This window comes from Ovis aries, chromosome 18 (assembly GCF_016772045.2).
Source record: "Ovis aries strain OAR_USU_Benz2616 breed Rambouillet chromosome 18, ARS-UI_Ramb_v3.0, whole genome shotgun sequence".
NCBI classification, from domain to species: domain Eukaryota; kingdom Metazoa; phylum Chordata; class Mammalia; order Artiodactyla; family Bovidae; genus Ovis; species Ovis aries.
In genome coordinates, this window is record NC_056071.1 from 21,178,617 (window position 1) to 21,203,271 (window position 24,655).

Sequence of the window (24,655 nt, forward strand, 5' to 3'; positions counted from 1 at the left end):
AGAGAGTTCCAGAAAAACATCTATTTCTGCTTGATTGACTATGCTAAAGCCTTTGTGCGTGGATCACAATAAACTGTGGAAAATTCTGAAAGAGATGGGAATACCAGACCACCTGACCTGCTTCTTGAGAAACCTATATGCAGATCAGGAAGCAACAACTAGAACTGGACATGGAACAACAGACTGGTTCCAAATAGGAAAAGGAGTACGTCAAGGCTGTATATTGTCACCCTGCTTATTTAACTTCTATGCAGAGTACATCATGAGAAACACTGGCTGGAAGAAGCACAAGCTGGAATCCAGATTGCTGGGGAAATACCAATAACCTCAGATATGCAGATGACACCACCCTTATGGAAGAAGGTGAAGAGGAACTAAAAGCCTCTTGATGAAAGTGAAAGAGGAGAGTGAAAAAATTGGCTTAAAGCTCAACATTCAGAAAATTAAGATCACGGCATCTGGTCCCATCACTTCATGGGAAATAGATGGGGAAACAGTGGAAACAGTGGGTGACTTTATTTTTGGGGCTCCAAAATCACTGTAGATGGTGACTGCAGTCTTGAAATTAAAAGACAGTTACTCCTTGGAAGGAAAGTTATGACCAACCTAGATAGCAAATTAAAAAGCAGAGACATTACTTTGCCAATAAAGGTCTGTCTAGTCAAGGCTATGGTTTTTCCAGTGGTCATGTATGGATGTGAGAGTTGGACTGTGAAGAAAGCTGAGCGCTGAAGAATTGATGCTTTTGAACTGTGGTGTTGGAGAAGACTCTTGAGAGTCCCTTGGACTGCAAGGAGATCCAACCAGTCCATTCTAAAGGAGATCAGTCCTGGGTGTTCTTTGGAAGAACTGATGCTAAAGCTGAAACTCCAATACTTTGGCCACCTCATGCGAAGAGTTGACTCACTGGAAAAGACTCTGATGCTGGGAGGGACTGGGGGCAGCAGAAGGGGACGACAGAGGATGAGATGGCTGGATGACATTACCGACTCGATGAACATGAGTTTTGAGTAAACTCCGGGAGTTGGTGATGGACAGGGAGGCCTGGCGTGCTGTGATTCATGGTGTCGTAAAGAGTTGGACACGACTAAGCGACAAACTGAACTGAATTAGAGCTTTTCATGTTGTTAATTTGCAACCCTGTTCAGACCCAAGAAGGCAGGGAGGAGCTTGGTGTGGCGGGCCCCTGCTTGCGTGACTAAGCGTCATCACCACAGGAGCCAGGGTCTTGCCTCTCCACTATTTGCGCTCTCATTTTTTGATGTGGATGTGCAAGAGCGGTGCTCACACGGCCATGATATCCATAATGCCCTGGTAACCATGCTGCTCTGAAGCTCTGGGAGTTCCCAGGGCTGGGCTGTTGGGGCCACTGCTGCTAGCTTTTCCAATGGCTCAGGAACAGCAGTGTTCTCACCTGCTCCAGGGCTTACTAACCGTTTTTCCAGCTGATCCCATACTGGTTCTTTTTACTCATCAGCTGGCTTCAGGGTCAAAATTTGTGAATTTTTAAATTGGAACTCAGATGGGTAAAAAGTCTGAGAGTTATTTATACTAAAAAAGAAAAAAAGACTAGAGACTGTGGATCTTGGCCTATGCAAGTTACTCAGTGGAAGCAAAGTGGCACTTAAATGTCAGGAGCCTGATAAATCAGTTTTTAGTAAAAAATCATCTTCAAGCCTATCTGTTTCAGTGGCAAATTTAGGACCTATAACCCAGCTGAAGACACTGGATCTCCAGGCAAAATTACATTACACAAATAAAGCTGCAAGCCTTTTTAGGACCTAAAAAGATGAATTGCTACTTCAAGAAGAGTATTTCAAAAAACAGCTGAATGATGTGGCAGCCAGACTGAGGCTAGAGACATGATTTCAGTCACCGTGAGTACCAGACCCGGGAACAGCACAGCCCGGAGCACGCGGAGGGCCGACAGAGCGCTCACCCACACCGGGAGCACCGACGGCTGTTCTTCAGGTTATCCACCCACTGAAATTTACGGCACTGTGATCAAAGGTGAGTCTCCCTGGAAAGGGAAGGTCTACCGCAGCCTCGAGAGGTGGGAGAGCAGGTGGAGAGGCTGTGGAGCGAGCTGTGCCAGCCCACAGGTCTCCAGGAAGTCTGGGTGCACCTCCCAGGGTCTGCTCGGCACAGCCCTTCCAGGGAGCGCGCAGGCTCCTGAGGTGACAATGACACCCCCTCTTCCTGAGCCTCTCTACTTCTCGTAACTGGGAACACTGGCTTTGTTGAACTGATAATTCCTTCTTTATATCTGTGTGGCTTTCAAAATTTCAGGGAACCATCATTTCTTTGTGAAGAAAAACAACCAAGTTTTATTCTGTCTCACAAATCTATTGAGATCAAGGCTGCCCAGTTGGTTATTACACCTTGACTATGAGGATTAGCTGCTCTGAGGCAGAAACAATTAGATTGAAAAAACTGAATTAATTGATCAAAGTGTTTAAATATACAAATATGTATATTGTAGAATATAAAGGGGCTTCCCAGGTAGTGTAGTGGTAAAGAATCTGCCTGCAATGGTGGAGACTCAGGTTCGATTCCTAGGTTGGGAAGATCCCCTGGAGTAGGAAATGACAAGCCAATCCAGTATTCTTGGCTGGAGAATTCCACGGACAAAGGAGCCTGGCGGGCCACAGTCCATGGGGTCACAAAAAGTCGGACATGACTGAGCAATTGAGCACGTACATATATATAAAGAATTAAAGAAATCAAACAAATTGACTTATTTCTTTTTTCTTATCAGTTTTCTATCCGATTTTTTTATGGTTGAGATTACACAGTTTTGAATTATATTTTTTCCACCATTCATCTATTGTTAACATTCCAACATTTTCATACCATTAAAAAATTCTTCATAAACCATTTTTAATGGCAGGAATGTACTGCAATATAAGCAATCACGGTCTCAGAACATTTATTATTAAAAATAACACTAAAGTAAATTCCACACCTGTTTCAGATTTGAGTACAGTCCATCATATTGTTTTCCAGAAAGGGTCTCAGGATTACTATAGGAAATTGCCTCTCACAACACTGTTCCCGTCAGTTAATAAAAGTTTGCTAATACAGAAAGTAAAAATTTCTGTTTTAAATGTTAATTCAATTATTAGTAAAGTTGCACTTAAAATAAACTTGTATTTAGCCCTTTCCGATTTGTATTTCTTTCTTTCCGATAGTCTCCCGACAGCCTCGGGTAACTAACTATTTGAGACTCATGCTTCTCTTATCACATTTTTACAAGGTCTTCATTATGTTTTATTTTTGAAGATATAGTTCCCTGTTTGCTGTTGCCTTTCAGTTTTGTTTATAGATACAGAACTGTTTAGTCGTTTAGGTTTTCAATCATTTAGAGCAGTTACTTCCTGTAGGGTTTCTTTTTAAGCTTAGATTCTCTTCCACATTTAAAAATATCAGTACTTGTATTTGCCTGTAATTTTTTTTTTTTGGTCACGTGGTATGTGGAATCTTTGTTCTTGGACCAGGGATTGAATCCATACTCCCTGCTTTGGAAGCGTGAAGTCTCAACATGGACAGCAAGGGAAGTCCCTACCTGTAATTAATTTTGATATGAGGACTCAGGATAATTCTCCCCATCAGGTAGCCAGTGCCACAAGCTGAATAAATTTCCCTTCCCGACTGTGCTGGGTGCCCGGTCGTGTCTGACTCTTTGCGACCCCATGGACTTATAGCCCGCCAGGCCTTTGTCCATGGAATTCTCCAGGTGAGAATACTGGAGTGGGCTGCCATTTCCTTCTCCAGGGGCTTCCCAGTTAATTTTAGATTTTAATTAATTTACTTCCTTTCGACTGTCCTGGGTCTGTGCTGCTGTGCGGGCTTTTCTTTAGCTGTGGAGAGGAGAGCTACTCTCTAGCTGCGGTGCTCAGTCTTCTCACTGCGGTGACGTCTCTCGTTGCAGAGCACGGGCTCTAGGGCATGCAGGCTGCAGCACTGCAGCACATGAGCTCAGTAGCTGTGATACGTTGGCTTAGTTGCTCCACGGCATGTGCGATCTCCCCAGACCACCCATGTCTTCTGCATTGGCAGGCGGATTCTTTACCACTGAGCCAACAGGGAAGCTCCCCAATTAATTATAAATGCCTTCCTTATCATATACTGTTTTTACATGTTTCTAGTCTATTTTTGGATTTCTGTTTCATTGATCTATAATGTACTGCAAAGGCACTGTTCATGCATTATAATTTTCTTGCCAAATTCTTTTGGTTATTTTCACTTGAATGTTCATCCAGGCAAATTTTCAAAAAAGTTCATCAAAGGAAAAAAAAACAGTGCAATTTTCATTAGTTAAATATTAATTTGGAAAGAATGCCATCTATAGTTATGTCAGTGAAGACAAGCCAGTATTTTCTGAACTTCTAAATATCTGAAAAAGCCATTCTATTGTTTTCAACATAAATAATAAGCTGAGCACGAAACCCCTCAGTTCCAGCCTTCTAGGGATAGTCTGTTTCTGTTTTTTTAATTTAGTGACACTGCCTCAGGCAAATCTGTTTCTTATTCTTTGTAGAGTAACCTATTTCTTATTCTTAACAAATACAATTTTTTCAGTTCAGTTCAGTTGCTCCGTTGTGTCCGACTTTGCGACCCCAGCATTCCAGGCCTCCCTGTCCATCACCAACTCCCGGAGTCTACTCAAACTCACGTCCATCGAGTCGGTGATGCCATTCAACAATCTCATCCTCTGCTGTCCCCTTTTCCTCCTGCCTTCAATCTTTCCCAGCATCAGGTCTTTTCAAATGAGTCAGCTCTTCCCATGAGGTGGCCAAAGTATTGGAGTCTCAGCTTCAGCATCAGTCCTTCCAATGAACACCCAGGAATGATCATCTTTAGGATGGACTGGTTGGATCTCCTTGCAGTCCAAGGGACTCTCAAGAGTCTTCTCCAACACCACAGTTCAAAAGCATCAGTTCTGCGGTGCTCAGCCTTCTTCACAGTCCAACTCTCACATCCATACATGACCACTGGAAAAACCACAGCCTTGACTAGACAGACCTTTGTTGGCAAAGTAATGTCTCTGCTTTTGAATATGCTGTCTAGGTTGGTCATAACTTTCCTCCAAGAAGTAAGCGTCTTTTAATTTCATGGCTGCAATCACCATCTGCAGTGATTTTGGAGGCCCCCCAAATAAAGTCATCCACTGTTTCCCCATCTATTTCCCATGAAGTGATGGGACCGGATGCCATGATTCTGGTTTTCTGAATGTTGGGCTTTAAGCCAACATTCTTCACTCTCCTCTTTCACTTTCATCAAGAGGCTTTTTAGTTCCTCTTCACTTTCTGCCATAAGGGTGGTATCATCTGCATATCTGAGGTTATTGATATTTCTCCCAACAATCTTGATTCCAGCCTGTGCTTCTTCCAGCCCAGCATTTCTCATGATGTACTCTGCACAGAAGTTAAATAAGCAGGGGGACAATATATAGCCTTGACGTACTCCTTTTCCTATTTGGAACCAGTCTGTTGTTCCATGTCCAGTTCTAATGGTTGCTTCCTGATCTGCACATGGGTTTCTCAAGAGGCAGGTCAGGTGGTCTGGTATTCCCATCTCTTTCAGAATTTTCCAGTTTATTGTGATCCACACAGTCAAAGGCTTTGGCATAGACAATAAAGCAGAAATAGATGTTTTCTGGAACTCTCTTGCTTTTTCCGTGATCCAGCGGATGTTGGCAATTTGATCTCTGGTTCCTCTGCCTTTTCTAAAACCAGCTTGAACATCTGGAAGTTCACGGTTCACGTATTGCTGAAGCCTGGCTTGGAGAATTTTGAGCATTACTTTACTAGCATGTGAGATGAGTGTAATTGTGTGGTAGTTTGAGCATTCTTTGGCATTGCCTTTCTTTGGGATTGGAATGAAAACTGAACTTTTCCAGTCCTGTGGCCACTGCTGAGTTTTCCAAATTTGCTGACATATTGAGTGCAGCACTTTCATAGCATCATCTTTAGGATTTGAAATAGCTCAACTGGAATTCCATCACCTCCACTAGCTTTGTTCGTAGTGATGCTTCCTAAGGCCCACAATTTCTTACAATTTTGTAAATCAAACAAATATTCTGAATTATCTAAGTTTTCCCCCAGTGATTCTGAAATGACCCTTAATTTCTTATATATTTATTATGTATTTATTTATAATACATTTGACTATTTTATCGATCTCAACTCTCCCGATTTCATTCTTGGGTACACTTATTATTTTTAGGCTTAACATTACTCCCTGTTGCCAAACACTTTTCTGTTTGGCAAAAAAAAACCCCCACTTTTTTTTGTTTTTTTTTTTTATTCCTTCAATTTTCATGTTTCTTTTTCCCTTTACATTCTCAAGTTATTCACTACATCATTGATTCAAATGTCTGCACTGAATTGAACCATGTGTGTCTTGATATATAATCCTATTTGTTTTGGTTTTTTTTTCTTGCATTTTCTTGTTTGCATACATGGAATTTTTATTTTTCCCTTCATGTCAGCCTTTTCATATCATCTTCTTATGGCAAACTGTTTCTAGTTCATACAAGTCTTCTTAAATTTTTCTAAGGATATTAAGTTGATATCCTCTAAGACTTCCTTTTATTTTCCCTCAGAAAATAATTTCAAAAGTTACTTTCTTTCTGAATCTTCAGGGTAATGATTTCTTTTTTTTATGAGCTGAAAATTTCATGGGCTACAAAAAAAACAGTTTAGTCATTCTCAGATTCATCCTTGTATGAGGGATCTACCCAAGTGACAGTATGGGATGCCTAGAGTGTTTTCTGCTTCTTCCCTGATCCACTGGGGCAACAAATCTGTCATACGGGAAGGAGATGCTCGGCATCACTAGTTATTAGGGGACGCAAGTAAAATCACGATGAGATACCACTTTACATCCACCAGGATGGATACAGCTTAAAAAAAGGACAATAATTAGTGTTGGTGAGGTAGAGGCACTGGAACCTCATACATTGCTGGAACGTCTAACTTTATAATTGCTTTGGAAAACAGGCAGTTCCTTAAACAGTGAGTTTGCATATGACTAAACAATTCTACTTCTAGGTATTTATTTATAAATTAATTGATTATTTACTTTTGGCTGTGCTAGGCCTTTGTTGCAGTGCTCGGGTTTTCTCTAGTTGTGGTGAGCAGGGGCTACCCTTCGTGGTGGGGCTTGGGCTCCTCATTGTGGTTGTGGGGCACAGGTTTAGGCTCAAGGGCGTCAGCAGTTGCAGTTTGAGGGGTCTGGAGCACAGGCTCGGTAGTTGCGGTGCGTGGGCTTAGTTGCGCCGAGGAATGTGTAATCTTCCCAGACCAGGGATGGAACCTGTGTCCCCTGCACTGGCAGGTGGATTCTTATCCACTGTACCACCAGGGAAGTCCCTCCACTCCTAGGTATTTATCCAACAGAACTGAACATACGTTTACATAAAAACTTGCACAGAAGCATTATTCGTGAGAGTTAAACAGTGGATATAAACCAGATGTCTTCCAACTGATGAACAGATAAGTAATATGGTACCTCATACAATGGAATATTATCCAGACACAAAAAGGAGTCAAGTACTGATACACACTACAATGTGGATAAATCTCGAAAACAGGGTAAGAGAAATCTGTCACAGAAGAATGCATTCTGTATGATTCCATTTGTATGAAATGTCCAGGATAGGAAACTCTCTATGGAGACAGATTAATAGTAGTTAATAGATTAGTGAACTGGGGGTTGGGGGGTGTGGGGAGTGATGGCTAGTGGATATGCGGTTCCTTTCTGGGATGATGGAATGTTCTGGAATTAGACAGTGGTAATGGTTGCACAACCTTGTGAATATATTAAAAACCACTGACTTGTAAACTTTGGGAGGGAGAATTTTATGGTATGTGAATTACATCCCAATTAAAAAAAATTTTTTTTTAATTTAAGAAAGAAAAAGGAACTTTAGATGTCTCAAAGATCTCCTTTTAAATCCGCCTTATTTTGATGTTTACTACCTTTAAGGTAAAAACAATTTTCCATCCAAGGTGGCTTATATACTGTAAAATATTGTTTCCTTTATGTTAATAGATGTTACCTGACAGCCATCCTGATTAATCCACTTGTGCTGTACTTCATCTCTGGCGGAGTCACTGAGGCCAGCGTGATAAGCCAGGGCAGCAAGGCCATCGTTCTGTAATGTTTCAGCCATTGTGTCACATTCTCTCCTGGAGAGGCAGTAAATTATCCCTGAGTCATCTGCCAAGAAACCAAAACAGTCTTGTGAAATGAAGGCATGTAACATAAACAGCGACCTAACTTACATGATGTTCTTAGAATTGTCTGAACTGTAAACAGACCTTCAGTTTTCTGACAGCAGAGGAGAATCACATAGGTAGAATAAATCAAGCAAGGAACAACATGTGCTGGAAATGACAAGATTTGACTTGCAATCCTGTTCCTCCAAATGGACCTGGAGGCACCCTGGCTCTGTTTCTCACTGGCTATACAATAGGAAGGCACTCCTACACAGACTTTGTAGAAAGCATCTGGTAATATGTATCAAGAGCCTTAGAAATTCTCCTTCCTTTTGACTCAGTTTCCTTCTGGGAAACAAATCGAAGAAATAAAGTGACCCAAGGACTTATTTAAGAAGTTCTGTTTATAATTTTTAGCCACATTGTGGAGCATGCAGGATCTTAGTTCCCCAAACAGGGATTGAACCCTGGCCCCCTGCAGGTGGAAGTGCAGAGTCTTAACCACTGGACCACCAGGGAAGGCCCTATAGTTTTTAAGATTAAAAAAAAATTTTAAGGGCCAACATAGGACATAATTAAGAAAGAAAATTACAAGCAATCATTCAGTGTTTTCTAAGTTTTTAAAAAGATAGGAGAAAATGTTTAAGATTTAAAAGAGGTAAATGGTAGGAAACACTGTATATACAGTAGGCTAGTGGAAAGAAAAATACACACAGAAATTACTGGAAGGAAATAAGCCAAAATGGTAACAGTAACTTAACTTGTCCTATGGTAAGGTCTGTCTTTTGAGTCTTTCTTCCCTTCCTTTCTAAATTCTCTTCACTGTATTATATTTACTGCCGTTTGTATGTACGTTATTTTTAAAAATCGGAAAATAAAAGGCAGTAAAGAAAAAGACATCTCTCTGTGGAAGAGCCAAAGGTACAGATACACACAAAGGCTATTTATATTACCTCCCTGGGTGGCGGGGGGTGGCAGTAGGGGTATGGAAAAGGAAATTACTGACTTTTTCCTTGATCTATCTCTGTATTGTCTGATTTACTGAAACAAATTCGTATACTAATTTAAAAAAATAAAATAGAGATGTTTAACAACAACAACAAAAGGTGCTCCATGGAAAAGTACCTACGAGGTTACATGGAAAACTACCATGAATTCTGGTCTCATTTTAGTTAACAGGACTCAAAGGCAGACACACTGGGGAGAAGCACTAGAACAGAGTTGCATAGTTCACACACTGATGGCAGCCAGAAGAAAGCCCGAGACCACGAATGACACAGGTGTGTAGGAGGGTATTTAACAGGCTTTTTATCAGGGGTTCTTGCTAGCAAACCAAATGAGGTTTTCTAATTTTCAGAACCGAAAGAGTTGCAATATTCTGCACTATGAACAGCAAGTTAGTGCTACCATGATGAGAAAAGAAATGCTTAATGCACGATTTTATATATTCAACCGTGGTACTAAAAAGACATTTACTTATCACTTCTAGACATAATTCATCATAAGGCTGTACTCACGTGGGTGATACTTTCTGATCCATTCTAAGCAATCAAATGCCACTTTTTTAGGTTTTTTGGGTAACACGTAGTATTTTAGATTGTGTCTGTTGAAGCTCATGCTAAACCTAAAAGAAGTCAGAAACATCAAATTCACTATTATGAGAAAACATAGGTTTAGCCACCTTCAAAAACTGAACGCTGATAGGGCTTCCCTGGTGGCTCAGTGGTAAAGAATGTACCTGCAAATGCAGGAGACATGGGTCTGATCCCTGGTCCAGAAGATCTCACATGCTTCGGAGCAACCAAGCCCGTGCACCACAGCTATTGAGCCTACGCTCCAGAGTCTGGAAGCTGCAACTGCTGAAGCTCAGGTGCCCTAGGGCCAGCCCATGCTCCACAACGAGAAGCCATTGCAATGAAAAGCCCATACACCACAACTAGAGAGTTGCCCCCACTCCCTGAAACTAGAGAAAAGTTCTCGCAGCAACAAAGACCCAGCACAGCCAAAATAAGTAAATGAACAAAATTATAAAACAAAAAATTTAAGCACTGGTTTTCTACAATGCAAACCTAATCATCAAGTTGTCTTAAAGTGAATGTAACTACTGGCAACTTACATAATGAAACACAGCTGGAAGCTAGGTTGAAGATTAAGAATGGTGATAAGGAGGGTATGTCTACGGGACTCAATGACAATCAGAAGGATGGCCAAAGAAAAAAATATGCAGAAAAGACAGGAGCCCAGGTTCCAAAAACAAGGTAGATTAAAAGCAGAGATGTTAAAATATTATTTAAAAGATGAAGAAATTCATAGAGAAACTATACATAACTTTAGGCTACCAACATCCCCAAATTCTAACTGTGCACAGAAGAGTGGGGGCTTCCCAGGTGGTGGTAGTGGCAAAGAACCTGCCAGCCAATGAAGGGGATGCCAAGGGACGTGGGTTCGACCCCTGGGTCAGGAAGATCTCCTAGAGGAGGGCGTGGCAACCCACTTCAGTATTCCTGCCTGGAGAATCCCATGGACAGAAGAGCCTGGTAGGCTACAGTCCATGGGGTGGCAAAGAGTCAGACACAACTGAAGCGACTAGGCACGCACGCACACCAAGAGAGGAGAGCTGGCTGCAAGGCCCCAGGAAGTGAAGTCTGCAGACCCTGATCACTGCCCTTTGCTCTGTGCTCAGAGGGGCCGTGACTGACTCTGAGATGGATGTGCTCTTCGTCCTCCGGCCTTTCGCTCTTGGTCCCCCACGTCCCCTATCTCCTTTGTGAGCTCTACCTCTCCATTATCTCCTTGCTTGTGCTCTGGTCTCTTCTGTGAACTCTTCCCTTTTATCTCTGTGTCGGTACCTGGACCTTCCAATCCTGCAAACAACAAAAGCTTCCCTTGACCCTCCGTACGTTCCACTGCAGCTGGCGTCCCACTTTGTTCTCTCCCTCCAAAGGCAGGTTTCTCAGAATTCTCTTGTGCCCCCAACCAGCTGGCTTTTGGCATTACTATTCTACCAAAATTGCTTTATCAGAGCTTTGAGAAACTGGAGAAGGATGATGGAATTGTTTATCTCCCCTTGGCCCTGGGGAGACCCTGAATCTGCGCCAGGTTTCAACATGGCCCCAGGAAGGAGAGAGAACATGAACTAAGCAGTTAAGGTTAGAGAATGAAGACATCTCAGTGCCTGGGTGGATGAAAGGGAACGAAGATCGTGAACTGCAATAACCTGTGCTAAGGAGGTGGTCTATACACAGGGGGTAGGGATCAGAGGAAGGAAAGACGGGGACTAAAACCGCTGCCTTTCTGTCTTTGTATTTAAGTTCAAGCTAGATGGGTCCAGGTTTGGTTGCCATTGATGTCAAGATAAACACTTAATTTTAGGACTAAAGAATGCTTCACATGTGAGGCAGCCATGTTCCTGAGGGGACCGCTATGCAGATAAGATGGCCACAAGCAGGCGGCGGAAATCAACTTCGTCTGGTACCTGCCCTGGTCTTCTGTCAGACCTCATTATCTTACCTTTTCTTGTCACTGTCTGCTGTTTGCTAGCCTTAACAAAACCTCTCTCAGCTCTCACACCTGTGGGGGTTCTCCCCACTTACAGGAGAATCAGCTCCCAAAACGCTTGGCTCTTTTCTTCTTCCCCTGTATTATCCTCTTCAGGGACTGCACTCTCACTGCTTTAAACAGCATCCAAATATCAAGTCTGTGAGTTCCAACTTCACTCCCATCTTAGACCTCTTTCCGGAGTTCTAAACCACTGCTCAACTTCTTCCAAATCAGTGGTCTAAATCTGGGGTATGTATACCCCTAGGGGTTCACAAAGACTTTCTAAAGGTACATGAGCAAAGATAATCTTACAGGAATCAATTTCCAGATCCTGTTTTCACATGTATGATTTTTTCCTTAGAAGATGGATCTGAGGGACTTCCCTGGTGGTCCAGTGGTTAAGAATTTGCCTTCCAATGCAGGGGACATGGGTTCAATCCCTGGTGGGAGAACTAAGATCCCACATGCTGTGGGGCAACTAAGCCCTTGAGCTGCAAGTACTGAGCCCTAGCACACCACAACAAAAGATCCTGCACGATACAACTAAGACCTGACACAGCCAAATATATAAACAAATATTAAAGACAAAGAAGAAAAGATGGATCTGAGAATGCTGGTAGTCAGGACTTTCTGCTCATCGTTGTTTAGTTGCTAAGTTGTGTCTGACTTTTTTTTGCAAATCCATGGACTGTAGCCCACCAGGCTCCTCTGTCCATGGGATTCTCCAGGCAAGAATACTGGAGTGGGTTACCATCTCCTTGTCCAGGGGATCTTCCCGACCCAGGGATAGAACCCAAATCTCCTGCAAGGCAGGCAGAGTCTTTACCGCTGAGCGACTAGGGAAGCCCTTTCTGCTCAGACACTCCTGTCCCATTTTTTCCCCTTTACTATTGTCTCTCACTTTTGAAAAACAAACTTTACTTTTCAGCCATTCTAAACTTTGCCATGCACATTGGCCCAGACGTAAAAACCTCCCAACGAAACGACTGAAATGCAGTATGGGTGTAGGAGCAACTTTCACTAATCTAAGTACCAGAGGCCCCGGGTAGGGCTTCCTGTCTCTCAGTGCTTTACACATTTCTGTTAAGAGTAAAGAACAACATCAGGAAAGAAGTATTCTGGCCTCCATTGGGATGATCTGATTTCAGACACACTGACAGGAAAGTGGGGGGAAAGACGCTGCCGCTCACTTTATGAAACTGGCTTCTTTCGTTCCTACTGTCAGGAAACGCATCACGCACAGCGTCTTGTGAGACGACCGCTGAACAATACTGTGGATCCATCCCTCTTAAGACCTCACGTATATGTATGAAACACCCAGAGATCTTTCAGTGCTTGCGACGGCAGAAGAATGTGTGGCAGACTGCGGCAAGACGGTAGATGAGAGACTTGATGCACCCACAGACTGTTCTGATTGTTCTCAATTAATTATTTATAATCACTGCCACAGCAAAGGAAACTGCAGTCTTGATAAAATTTAGGCATAAAAAGAATTGCCCAGGAATACAAATGATGTAGATAATTTAAAAACTTGATATGATTTGGGCTTAAGCTGGGAATGCTACATGAGTCTCCCTACCGACAGGAATGCTGAAATGATTACACCTAAGAATGGCCTTACTGATTTCCCCTGCATTTTACACATTACATTTAATTTCAGAACGGTGTTTTATGCATCAAACAAAAAAGTTTGAGGTCAAAAAAGGGGAGACAAATGCACATACTGGTGGAATCAGAATCCACTATCTCACTTATGGGAATGAAAAATGGTGCAGCCACTTTGGTGAAAGCTCTCAAAAGGTTAAAAATAGTTACAATATGACCCAACAATTCCACTCCTGGGGATATAGCCAAGAGAAATGAAAACACAGGTACACACAAAAACATGTATGGGAAGGTTACTATGCCTATGTTCAAATCCATGTTGCTCAAGGGTCCACTGTATTTTCACACAATTTGTTATAATGAAAAAGTTAAATCTCTTAAAGAGTTCATTACATATAACAAATCCTACTTGGCTTGTTGGAAATGGGATGTTTGGAATTAACAGATATTCTAATTAGAGTTCACATCAACTGATAACTGGATAAATAAATGTGAAATGCCTATTCAACAAAGATTATTATGCCATAAAAAGGAACGAAGGAATTTCAGGTGGTTTACTGACTAAAGCTCTGTGCTCCCAACGCAGGGGGCCTGGGTTCGATCCCTGGTTGGGGAACTAGATCCTGTACACTGCAACTAAGAGCCGGCGCAGTTAATAATTTTTTTTTAAAGGAATGAAATTCTGATATATGTTACAACACAGATGAACCCTGAAAGCATGTTCAGTGGAAGAAGCAGGGCAGAAACAGGAAGGAGAGAATGGGTGGTGACACTAGGTTTCTTTTTGGGGTGATAAAAATGTTCTAAACTTAGATTTGGGGGAGGGGTACATAACCTGTGAAAGTACAAACAAACCAGTCAATTCTAACCTTTAAATGGGTGAATTCGGTGGTGTGTCAAATGTATCTCAATATTTTTTCTTTTAAAAGCTTTGGATCCCAAAATATCTTCACCGAGGGAATACCGGTATAGACACTGAAATGGTAAATACTATTAGGTCCAGGGTGTCAAGCTCTAGCCATCCTAAGTGATGTTAGGAAATGGGGTCAGTTTGTGCTCGGCTCTCGCTGCTTTTGGAACTGAGGCACCGTCATGGGCATATGTACTAAGTAGTTTATCTGACTTGAAAAACAAAGTCAGAATTTTTTTTTAAATGTAAGAAAATAAGTCTAGTTTGGCCAACTGTTTTTGCAATGAAAACTGGCTTTGCCAATTAGGTTTCATGGTAGTCATGTCTCATTTTTTGAAAGAGCTAACTGGCAGCCATAAAGTTCTGACAAAACTATTATTTAAAAGCATATCACAGAATAAAAACATATGTCAAAAGTATACTAGAAAAGATGTACTGAAGCTAATAGTATTTTGATTTCCCCAACTCCTGGATAAAGGAATCATTCGAATGAAAAGAGTAACAACGATATCTAAGAGCCATTAGAAAAGTTGGGTAAAGCATATTTTTAAAGGTTCATTTCCCAGAAAAAGTAAAGTGAATAAATAATGATCTGACTTATTTTGCCAGTCAGATGGTTCCAAATTCTTCCCTTTTCACAAAATTTGGAGGACTTAATTGAGATATCAGCTGAGAGATCATTACAAATAATTTTTGATGACAGATCATTATGTAATTCTGGCATATATATCAGGAGGAATTCAAATAACTGAGCATTAATGCTAGAATAAAATGCTTTGCATTCCTATCTAAATGCTTATATGAGCAACATTTCTCAATGCTATAAAATATACTTCTAAAAGTAAGAAATATGAACTGACTTGATTGATCCACAGACAAATGTACTGAGGAAAAAGTCGTAGCTCATTAAGTTACACATTCCCCATCAAAATTTATCCGTAAGAATTATTTTCGAAAATGTATTTAAGCTGTTCTGATCAGTCACATACTACTAATGTTATATATATAATTCATTTGTTCAGTTAGGAAGAAAATTTTACTATAGGAAATTTAAAAAAACTAATATATATATATGTTTTTCTTTCAGGTAAATAAATATGACAGAGTAAGCAATAAGACTTCATGCATAAAAATACATTACCTTAGGGTAAAATTCTATGGGGAAATTGAAAGAGAAACAGTATTCTTTGTTACATTAACTGCATAAATGTCTCTCTTATTTTTCTTTCTCGGTTCATATTATAAGGCCCCGAAGAAAAGGGATAAAGCCAATCAATTTTATTTCCATCCTCATATTTCCCAAAGACGAAGAATGTTATCACAGACTGGCAGTAGGAGAAAAGAGTAGGGACCGTGGCTTCAACCCTAGAGGCACCTGTCTTCACCAGGGCCATAACACCACAGCAGTGGGGAAATTTAATCCAAACAAGGGGTCTATGGACAGAAAAGAAGATCCAAAAATAAAAAAGTAACAAAGTGTTGGTTAAAATCTTTTACTTCCAACTCAGGGATTTAAATTCTCCCAAATATAGAAGCACCAAATATATTAAAGGAATCAACAGACCACCCAAATTTTCATATTTTACCCACATTTACCAAAATTCTTCCATACGTTTCATTTATTCATTCTTACCAAGTGCCAAGTATACAGAGGGCACCACATGCTAGACTCAGGGAATATACAATCCATGACTTTTCCAAGAAGATCTCCCCCACACATCCTTGGGATAACATATTAGAGGTGTCCGCCTCTGAGCCTGTATGTGCAATGCTTACTCAAAAAACACAGATTCGAGACTTCCAAAAAGCTATTCAAAAGGTAAACTGAATTTGCATCACTTCTCTTAATTATGGATATTTGGCAATTAATATTAATGATTTAAAAGAATAGTAGATTGTATCTGATATCTATTGCTGGAAAAATGCTAAAAAACACTATTTTTTAAAAAGGATTTTATAAACCAGTGAAGACTTGCAGAAACAAATTTCCAGCATGTGAGTTCTTCACTAGAACCTAAACTTATAAGACGTCTTAAATATAAAATGTTGTAATATAAATCAGTTATGGAAGAAATGATCTTTTTCTCCCCCAAATTTTATAAACACTCCTCTGCAAGTGAAATTAAAATACTGCATTCCAGTTTTTGTGATTACCTGCACAAAATTCTGAAGACTCTAAAATTCTTGGGCTTATGAATGCCAGTTTAATCTGCAAAAGGTCTCTGAAGCTATCTTAATCTCAAACCCCTTCACACTAGGGCATCCCTCGTGGCTCAGACGGTGAAGAATCTGCCTGCTATGTAGGAGACCTAGGTTCAATCCTTGGGTCGGGAAGATCCCCTGGAGAAGGGAATGCTACCCACTCCAGTAGTCTTACCTGGAGAATTTCAAGGACAGAGGAGCCTGGCCGGCTAAAGTCCATGGAATCGCAAGGAGTTGGACATGACTGAGTGACTAATACCACCTTCACATCTGTCCCCACATATGGCACGTAAAGAGTTCTTCTCATAATCCACCAAAATGCTGCTGTTGTCTTTACTGATCATATTATTTATAGAGCCAGGTTATTTTCTTTATTTCCAAGTGAGCCAAGCTTTAAAAATTCACCCTAATACATTAGCAGCCACTATTCCCTCAGATATTCCTCAATCTCAAAGCACCCACTAATAAATCAGAAGGAAAAAATATTTTAACCTTGGTAGACAACAGCTGTTTAAGTAAATGTTTGCTGAGTAAATGGAACCTGTCAGAGAATGTATTTGTCTTTACAAAGTCATACAGAGGTACAAAACAACTCAGTGCAACCTATACTGGGGATATTTTCTTATAGAAGTTTTTGTCATTGAATGCTGCTGCTACTGCTGCTAAGTCGCTTCAGTCGTGTCCGACTCTGTGTGACCCCATAGACGGCAGCCCACTAGGCTCCCCCGTCCCTGGGATTCTCCAGGCAAGAACACTGGAGTAGGTTGCCGTTTCCTTCTCCAATGCATGAAAGTGAAAAGTGAAAGTGAAGTCACTCAGTTGTGTCTGACTCTTAGCGACCCCACGGACTGCAGCCCACCAGGCTCCTCCATCCACGGGATTTTCCAGGCAAGAGTACTGGAGTGGGGTGCCACTGCCACAGTCAAATGGTGGCAAGCAGAAGCACTTTGCTGTTGAGATGAAAACAAAGTAAAAAAAAAGCCGCTACATATACTTTCTGGACCGTTTTCGATATCCTGAATATAGCTGGGACTTCAGAGGAAAATGACAAAGCAGTATCGTCTGTCCCGTTCATTATATACACTCTACGACAGCAGTCCTCACCCAACATTTCTGGCACCAGGGACTGGTCTCCTGGAAGACGATTTTTCCACAGGAGCTGGGGGGCGCAGATGGTTTCAGGATTCAAGTGCATTACATTTACTATGCTGCCGCTTGTCTGAAGGGTGGAGCCCAGAAGGTAAAGGAAGCGATGGGGAGTGGCTGTAAATACAGATGAAGCTTTGCTCGCTTGCCCACGGTTCACCTCTTGCTGTGCAGCCTGTTAGTCCCTAACAGGCCACAGTCCAGTAGCGGCAGTCTATGGTCCCGGGTTGGGGTCCCCTGTTCTAGAATACACAGGAGCCAAAACTGGATAAATAAAAGCTAATTTATTACTGAGACCATCCTATGGTTTAACAGGTATGGCATGCACTTTATCCCTACTTCCAAAATTGGTACTGGGATAAGAGTTTTAATTTCAGTGATTGAATAAAAGCCCCAGGGTCTTGGTTCCCAAATTCTGCTGCACATTGGAATCACCTGGGAATTTAAAAAAAATTTAAAAATACAACAACAATACATATTGGCCCCCAGCTCCTCAAATCCTGATGTAATTGGCATTGGAGATGGAAATACACCCTGGAGATGGAAACGGCTGCCCACTCCAGTAGTCTTGCCTGGGGAGTCCCGCAGAGGAACTTGGCAGGCTATAATCCATAGGGTCGCAAAGCGCTGGAGTGACTTAGCACGCATACACCCTGGGCACTGGGGTGATCCTACTGTGCAGCAATCGGGGAACCACGGCCCCAGGTTTTAAAATGAATAACTTTTGACAACTTACACCTGAGGCCTGAGAATCTTCAGCTGAGTGAGTATGTCCTTCTGCACCCGGGGGTTGGCCGTGGCAGTGAGAGCCATCACTGGGACAGAAGGGAACTTCTGGCGAAGAATATTCATTCTTTTGTAATCTGGACGAAAATCATGTCCCCACTAGTAGGGAAAAAAACAAACCAGTACTGCTTTTCATACTACTCGGATCTTCTTTATATAAAGCATACATTTAATACATATATTAAGAACCACATTCTTCTTCAGTGAAATAGAATAATTCAATCAATATTTTTTCTCTCAGCACTCAAGATCTAGATACTGTTGGCGGTATGTATTTACTGGTATGTCAAGACGTAGAGAACGGTACTTACCTGACTCACACAGTGCGCTTCATCAATGACGAAACGTGCCAAGAGCCCCCTCTCGTACAGATTCTCCAGAGTAGAGATCAGCCTGTTACTCGCACAGACCTAGATGGGAAGTATGTTAGTCGGACATTTAAAACCATTTAAACACGTCACCGTAAGGATCTGGTTGTCTTTAAGTTCCACTGTGACTTAAGTTGCATTAAAACCACATAAAATTGGTTCTGATTTCAATCTACGAACTAAATTAGAAGAAGTAATAGAAAATAGCAGATGAGACACTCTAGAATGTTCACCCACATTTAGCAAACAGTTATGTATTAGGTCAGTGCTTCTGAAACAGTTTTCCTGCCTCAGTGTGTCTGGGAGCCACCACACGTTTATCCTGGTGACAGGGTTACAGACATGTGTTACACGTGTGCATGCTGTTTGGGGGAATAATATGCAAACATATGTACAATATATACACACACATGTGCACGCTCAGTCGAGTCCAACTCTGCGACCCCATGGACTGTAGCCCACCAGGCTTCTCTGTCCATGGGATCTTCCAGGCAAGAATACTGGAGTGGGTTGCCATTTCCTCATTCAGGAGATCTTTGGGACCCAGGGATCAAACCTGCGTCTCCTGTCTTCTGCACTGGCAGGTGGACTCTTTATCACTGTGCTACCCGGGAGGCCTGGTAGCACATGGTATATACACGTGCTTGTACACTCAAGCCTGTGTGTATGTATATTTCATAGCTCAGTCCATAACTGGGTCTAGAAACAATGACATCCCAGGAGCAGTGACCATATCTGGCACCCATGTCTTGACAGACATGTTGGAAGGACACAGGAGCCAGAGTGATGGAGCTTTTCCACCGGCCAAACCTAGAACAATTACAACATCGAAACATACAACGGTGACTGATATAACCCACTCACTAACTTAAGAATTCATGATTTCATACTGATATAAGTAAATATGTGGGTAAAATGGAAAGCTTGTCCTCACAGGAGAATACCAATTACATTAGAAGAATCATCACTTGGCACCCACTACAATAACAACTGGTAGGGACGATAAAACTCAAGTCAAAGTCTCATCAGACACAGGATATTTACACAGTTTCAGAATATTCCACAATAAGAGATTTACAATTACAAAAAAGATTACATTTATTCTTGTAATGAAAAATTAACAACAAAAAATGTAATTTTACAGTGGAGAAATCTGGCAGACAGCATATTAACCAAATGATCGAAGTTAACAATACCAATAATAGAATGAATTGACATCAAATGCCTCCTGATAGGCTGCACTGAGAACATATCACCACTTCTGCGATATTCCCCCCCAAATGAACAATGCAAATCTAATCAAGAGGAAACAAAATCAAATTGTGTGACAGTCCACAAAACAACTGGTTTTCACTCAACCAAGATCCTTTCAAGATCACTCAACCAAGATCTTTTCAAGATCATGAAAGACAGAAATTGTTTAAAGAGACATGAAGAAAATGGATAATCTAGGAAGTTCTTTTGCTATAAAGGATATTATTGGGATAACTAATGAAATTAGAATAAAGTTTCATAAAGTAGCAGTATTGTAGCAATTAATATTTTCCAATTTTGTTAACTGTACTGAGAATTCCTTGTTTATAGGACATGCAATGAAGTATTTAGGGTTGAAAGGATATCATGTCTGCAACTTACTCTGAAATATTTAAGGGAAAAACAGAGAAAGAATGATAGAGCAGTTACAATGAAATGTTACCATGTGGGTTTCTCAATGAAAGTTATAGAGGACTTCTTAAACTAAACGCATCAGAAATTACGTCAAAAATTTTAAAATGTATGTATTTTAGTGGGCTTTAATGAGGTAACAGAAAAAAATATACTGGTCCCTGCTCCCAGTTCCTGGAATAGGGTTCCTGAAACCCTTGTAAATTCTTAAGTGGTTAGAGCACTGGGGCCCCCCTGGTGGCTCAGTGGTAAAGAATCCGTCTACAGTTCAGGAGACAGGGGTTCGATTCCGGTCAGGAAGATACCCTGGAGGAGGGAACAGCAGCCCACTCCAGCACTCTTGCCTGGGAAATGCTATGGACAGAGGAGCCTGGCGGGCTACAGTGCATGGGGTCATAAGGAGTTGGACACGACTTAGCGACTAAACAACAAGAGCACTGGGAGCCCCTTTGGTCCTATTGAGGCAACTCTGGTTGGGCTCCTGGGTGGGAACTGGTCACTAGAAAGACTATGCCAGGTCTAAAAGCCTGGGAGTCCTACTCCCATCCTCCAGAGAAGGGAGTCAGTGTAGAAATGGAGACTATAATTGATCATACCTATGTGAGGAAGCCTCCATAAAATTCCAAAAGTACAGGGTTCAGAGAAGTTCTAGGTTGGCAGACACATCCACGTGCTTGGGGGCTGACACACCCCTCCACAGGGACAGAAGCTCCTGTGCTTAGGACCTGCCTCACATACCTCTTCATCTAGCTGTTTATCTGAAGGCCCTGAGTTCTCTGAGCTGCTCTTGTAAGTCACTGAATTCAAGCAGGAGGAGGTCGCAGGAACCTCAGATTTGCAGCTAAGGCAGACGGAAGTTGTGGGTAACCTGTGGCTTGGCGCCTGGAGCAGGGTGGTGATCTCGAGGGACTGAGCCCTTAACCTGTGGGGTCTGACACTGTCTCTGGGTAGGTAGTGTCAGAATTGAGGTAAACTGTAGGACCCCTAGCTGGTGTCCCAGAGGACCACTTGATGGAAGCAAAGACCTCTGTACCTTTGATGACTAATGTGTAATATCCTATGTGAGAAGTAAAGCAGAGAAACATGGGAGGGAAAGACTCAGTATTTCCTCACTTGGTAAGGAGAACGGGTTGTTTTTCTAAAATAGTTGTAATATCATATTTTAAAATAATGATAGAAATACAAACCTTCTCTGGAGTAACATACAGAAGTTTTATAATTGGGTCTTTTTTTGATAACTGGAGGTAAATACTTGTAGCTTCTGAGTCCGTCTTATCACCTGTCAGATATGTAGCTGGGATCTAAGCATAAAAGTAGTAAACAATTTAAATTTTACACATTAATCTGACTCAAGCTTACATTTATCTTTAGGTTTTATAAATATTTTATAAGTCACATATCAAACCTGTCAAAGGAGAAGAGAATCTCAACATAATAATCAGTACTTATTTTTTTAAAACCCTTGTTAACCGTAAGTCAAATAGTCTTCCCGCTGTTTATTTCCTTTTCTTTTCCCCTGTTTCTTTACTTTCTTAGCTCTTCAGATTTGTAAGGAAGATAAATGTGAATTCATCATCTAAGAGATTCCAGTTCTAATGTACGGCCATATTATTTTTTCATGTAAATGCGTCTTTCGGGTTTTAATGCACAACGACACTGAAAGGACCACAGCCTCATGAACGGCTGAACAATGGCTACCATCTCTGTACTGAGACATCTTTGGGAAGAAAAATCGAAGCAGTGGTCTTGTTGAGGGGTGATGGTTCATAACCCCGAGAAGAGTTCTGTTTGATCGTAGTATGTAAGGTTTAATAGACTGCATTCATAAACTTTTCTTAACCTCAGCCAGGAGGAAAAAGGACATACGTGTGTGGGCATGCACATGTGTGTGCATTTTAAGATATTAAAGGAGTGAGAACTAAGCTGACCTGACAGTAGTATAAAAAGAAATTCTTCCATATTAGAAAAAACAAATTTACAGCAGCAATACAGGTTAAAGGTTCATACTAAAATGTGTTCTTCCAGAGTAAAACCAGATTGAACTCTAGAAAGTCATCTGTACCAGAATTTCCAAAGACTTGTACTTAAATGTAACAACCTAAAAAACTGCTGTGCTTTAGTCTGATAGTTCATTAACTATTTAATAAAAAAGGTTACCCAGAGTACTAAAATATAACTATTTTTAAGTTATGCTATTCTTAGTGTTTTTATTATAATTGGTAGTGTTTTAACTTACATCCAAGGAAGTCAGCTTTTGGACTTGATCTACTATAAGTGATCTCAAGGGAGAGATGACAATAGTGACCCCAGGAGAAACACAAGCAGGGAGCTGGTAACACAGGCTTTTACCACCTCCTAAAGGAAATGACAAAAAAAAAAAAAAAAATCCGTCAAGTTCTATGTTGAGAGCATGAAAGCAAAATGTACAATGCAAATGACATATAAAATTTTAAGTAATTAACTAATAAGACACCAAGTGATATTCTCCACGGTGCCAAAATACACCATATTTGAATGAGCCAAAGTATGTGGGCAACTTAAATGCATAAAAATTATCTTTAGGACAATCTTATATAGGTATACATGATAGCAAAAGCAAGAATCAGGGCAGGAAACTTAAATGCATCAGAAATACTTTAAAAGTCTACTTGAGAAGGATACCCTGAAAAATGCCCCCTCGAAACCCTAGAGGGTCTTGGAAAGCCTTGAATGAAACTGCTGGATGAGGAGGGTGAGAATTCCACCACTAAACTGCCAGTGCCTCAGATTGCTGGGCAAGGAGAATGCCAGGGCCCTCCCTCTCCAGCTTTAGTTTTGCAGTGCCAAACTGGAGTCAAAACAGAAGACACACACTGAACGGCAAGTTAATAAAGTATGGAAAGCTGCTGACTAAACAAACCAACACTATCTAAAATGTAAGATCAGTTTGAGAAAATTCAGATGCCCAGTCAACGCTATTTAATGACGATGGCGACAACTGATTGCTGGAGGTCACAACAAAGGCAAGTAGAGGCAGAGGGAAGACTAGACGTAAGTAATGAAACCCCAACGTCCCACATTGCGACTTGCTTTCTTTTCTTTAATTGAAGCATAGGTGATTTACAATGTTCCCCTGCTTCTTATCCTAATGGCTGATTTAATATTCTTACTTGGATGACTGTAAATCACTCAATAGCTGTTATACACTTTAACAACACAATGAAAAGTCTTGAATCTCTTCAAAACTGAAAACAAGAAAGAACTATGTTCCAGGCTTTTCACTTAATCCTCATGACACTCTGTGAAGTGGTTGCTTTGGTATTATTCCCACTGCACAAACGAGGAGCCTGGGTTTGGGGGAGCCTTGCTCACGGCCACGCCGTTAATAAGCGGCAGAGCTGTGCTTTGAGCCCAGGGCATCACTCCAGAGCCAATGATTTCAACCACCAGGCCACACGAGGTTGTGCCAAATAAACTGCCAGAAGTGGTTGTGGTCTCTGACAGTAATTTTTTTGTTCCTGTTCCAGGCTAATTTAGACTAGAAAAAAAGAAAAATTCCCAAAGGAAAATCCTCGATCAGTTCCACACAATGAGCTTTGAGGTGAGGATCTTAAAGGGCAATAAATATTATCATGTCAACAACCAGAACAGAGGATATGAAGTAATATACTTTCCCAACTGTGGCATGGGAGGGTTAGAGGCCCCTAAATGATAGAAATATGGTGTAGGTGTTCTTTTTATTTCTATTAAAGGGCTTTCATTTAACATCTGCCAATGGATTCCTGCCAATTCATATCTAAAAATACATACCAGTGGGCATTAAAATAAAACAGTCTTCACCAAGCAGTGCAGCATTGATCGCCTCTAGCTGATTAGTTCTAAAATTATGCAGGCCAAATTTCTTATGAAAAATCTTCATCATTTCTTTTGTATGAGGAAAATTAAGACTCTGGAAACGCTCATGTTTCGGATTTCTGGATGCTAAATTCTGCTCCATCTTGTCTAAGAAAATAATCAATGTTAAGAGAAATCAGGGCATTATTGTAACCAGTAAGCTTTAGCATTCTAACCCGTTGCCCTGCAGAATCGCTGGTGTACGATCTGCTACAGCACACCCTTCTTTACCTGTTGATCAGGGTTTCCTTGCTGCCCAGTGTCAAGGCCACCAGAGACTTCCTAAGGGACAAGTTCAAATCTTTCCTTGATTTTTTTTTTTACAGCACCTACCC

General features: G+C 41.2%; 1 protein-coding gene and 1 long non-coding RNA gene across 5 annotated transcripts in view; one reads left to right on the forward strand and one right to left on the reverse strand.

Moving 5' to 3' along the window:
• The window catches only part of BLM (BLM RecQ like helicase), an 89,897-nt gene that overhangs the window by 24,902 nt on the left and 40,340 nt on the right, over positions 1–24,655 (reverse strand). For all 4 annotated transcript variants that reach the window (XM_004017761.6, XM_042235103.2, XM_060401657.1 and 1 more), the window contains exons 8-14: positions 24,237–24,428; positions 22,684–22,802; positions 21,635–21,748; positions 18,726–18,824; positions 18,365–18,513; positions 9,743–9,849; positions 8,066–8,226 (exon numbers count right to left, since the gene is read on the reverse strand). In XM_004017761.6, the coding sequence (XP_004017810.3) occupies positions 8,066–8,226; positions 9,743–9,849; positions 18,365–18,513; positions 18,726–18,824; positions 21,635–21,748; positions 22,684–22,802; positions 24,237–24,428 (941 nt within the window). The remainder of the gene's footprint in view (positions 1–8,065; positions 8,227–9,742; positions 9,850–18,364; positions 18,514–18,725; positions 18,825–21,634; positions 21,749–22,683; positions 22,803–24,236; positions 24,429–24,655) is intronic.
• Positions 32–16,444, forward strand: LOC121817079 (uncharacterized). Its single transcript, XR_006056815.2, has 2 exons — positions 32–2,010; positions 12,991–16,444. It is a non-coding gene; the product is annotated as an uncharacterized LOC121817079 (long non-coding RNA).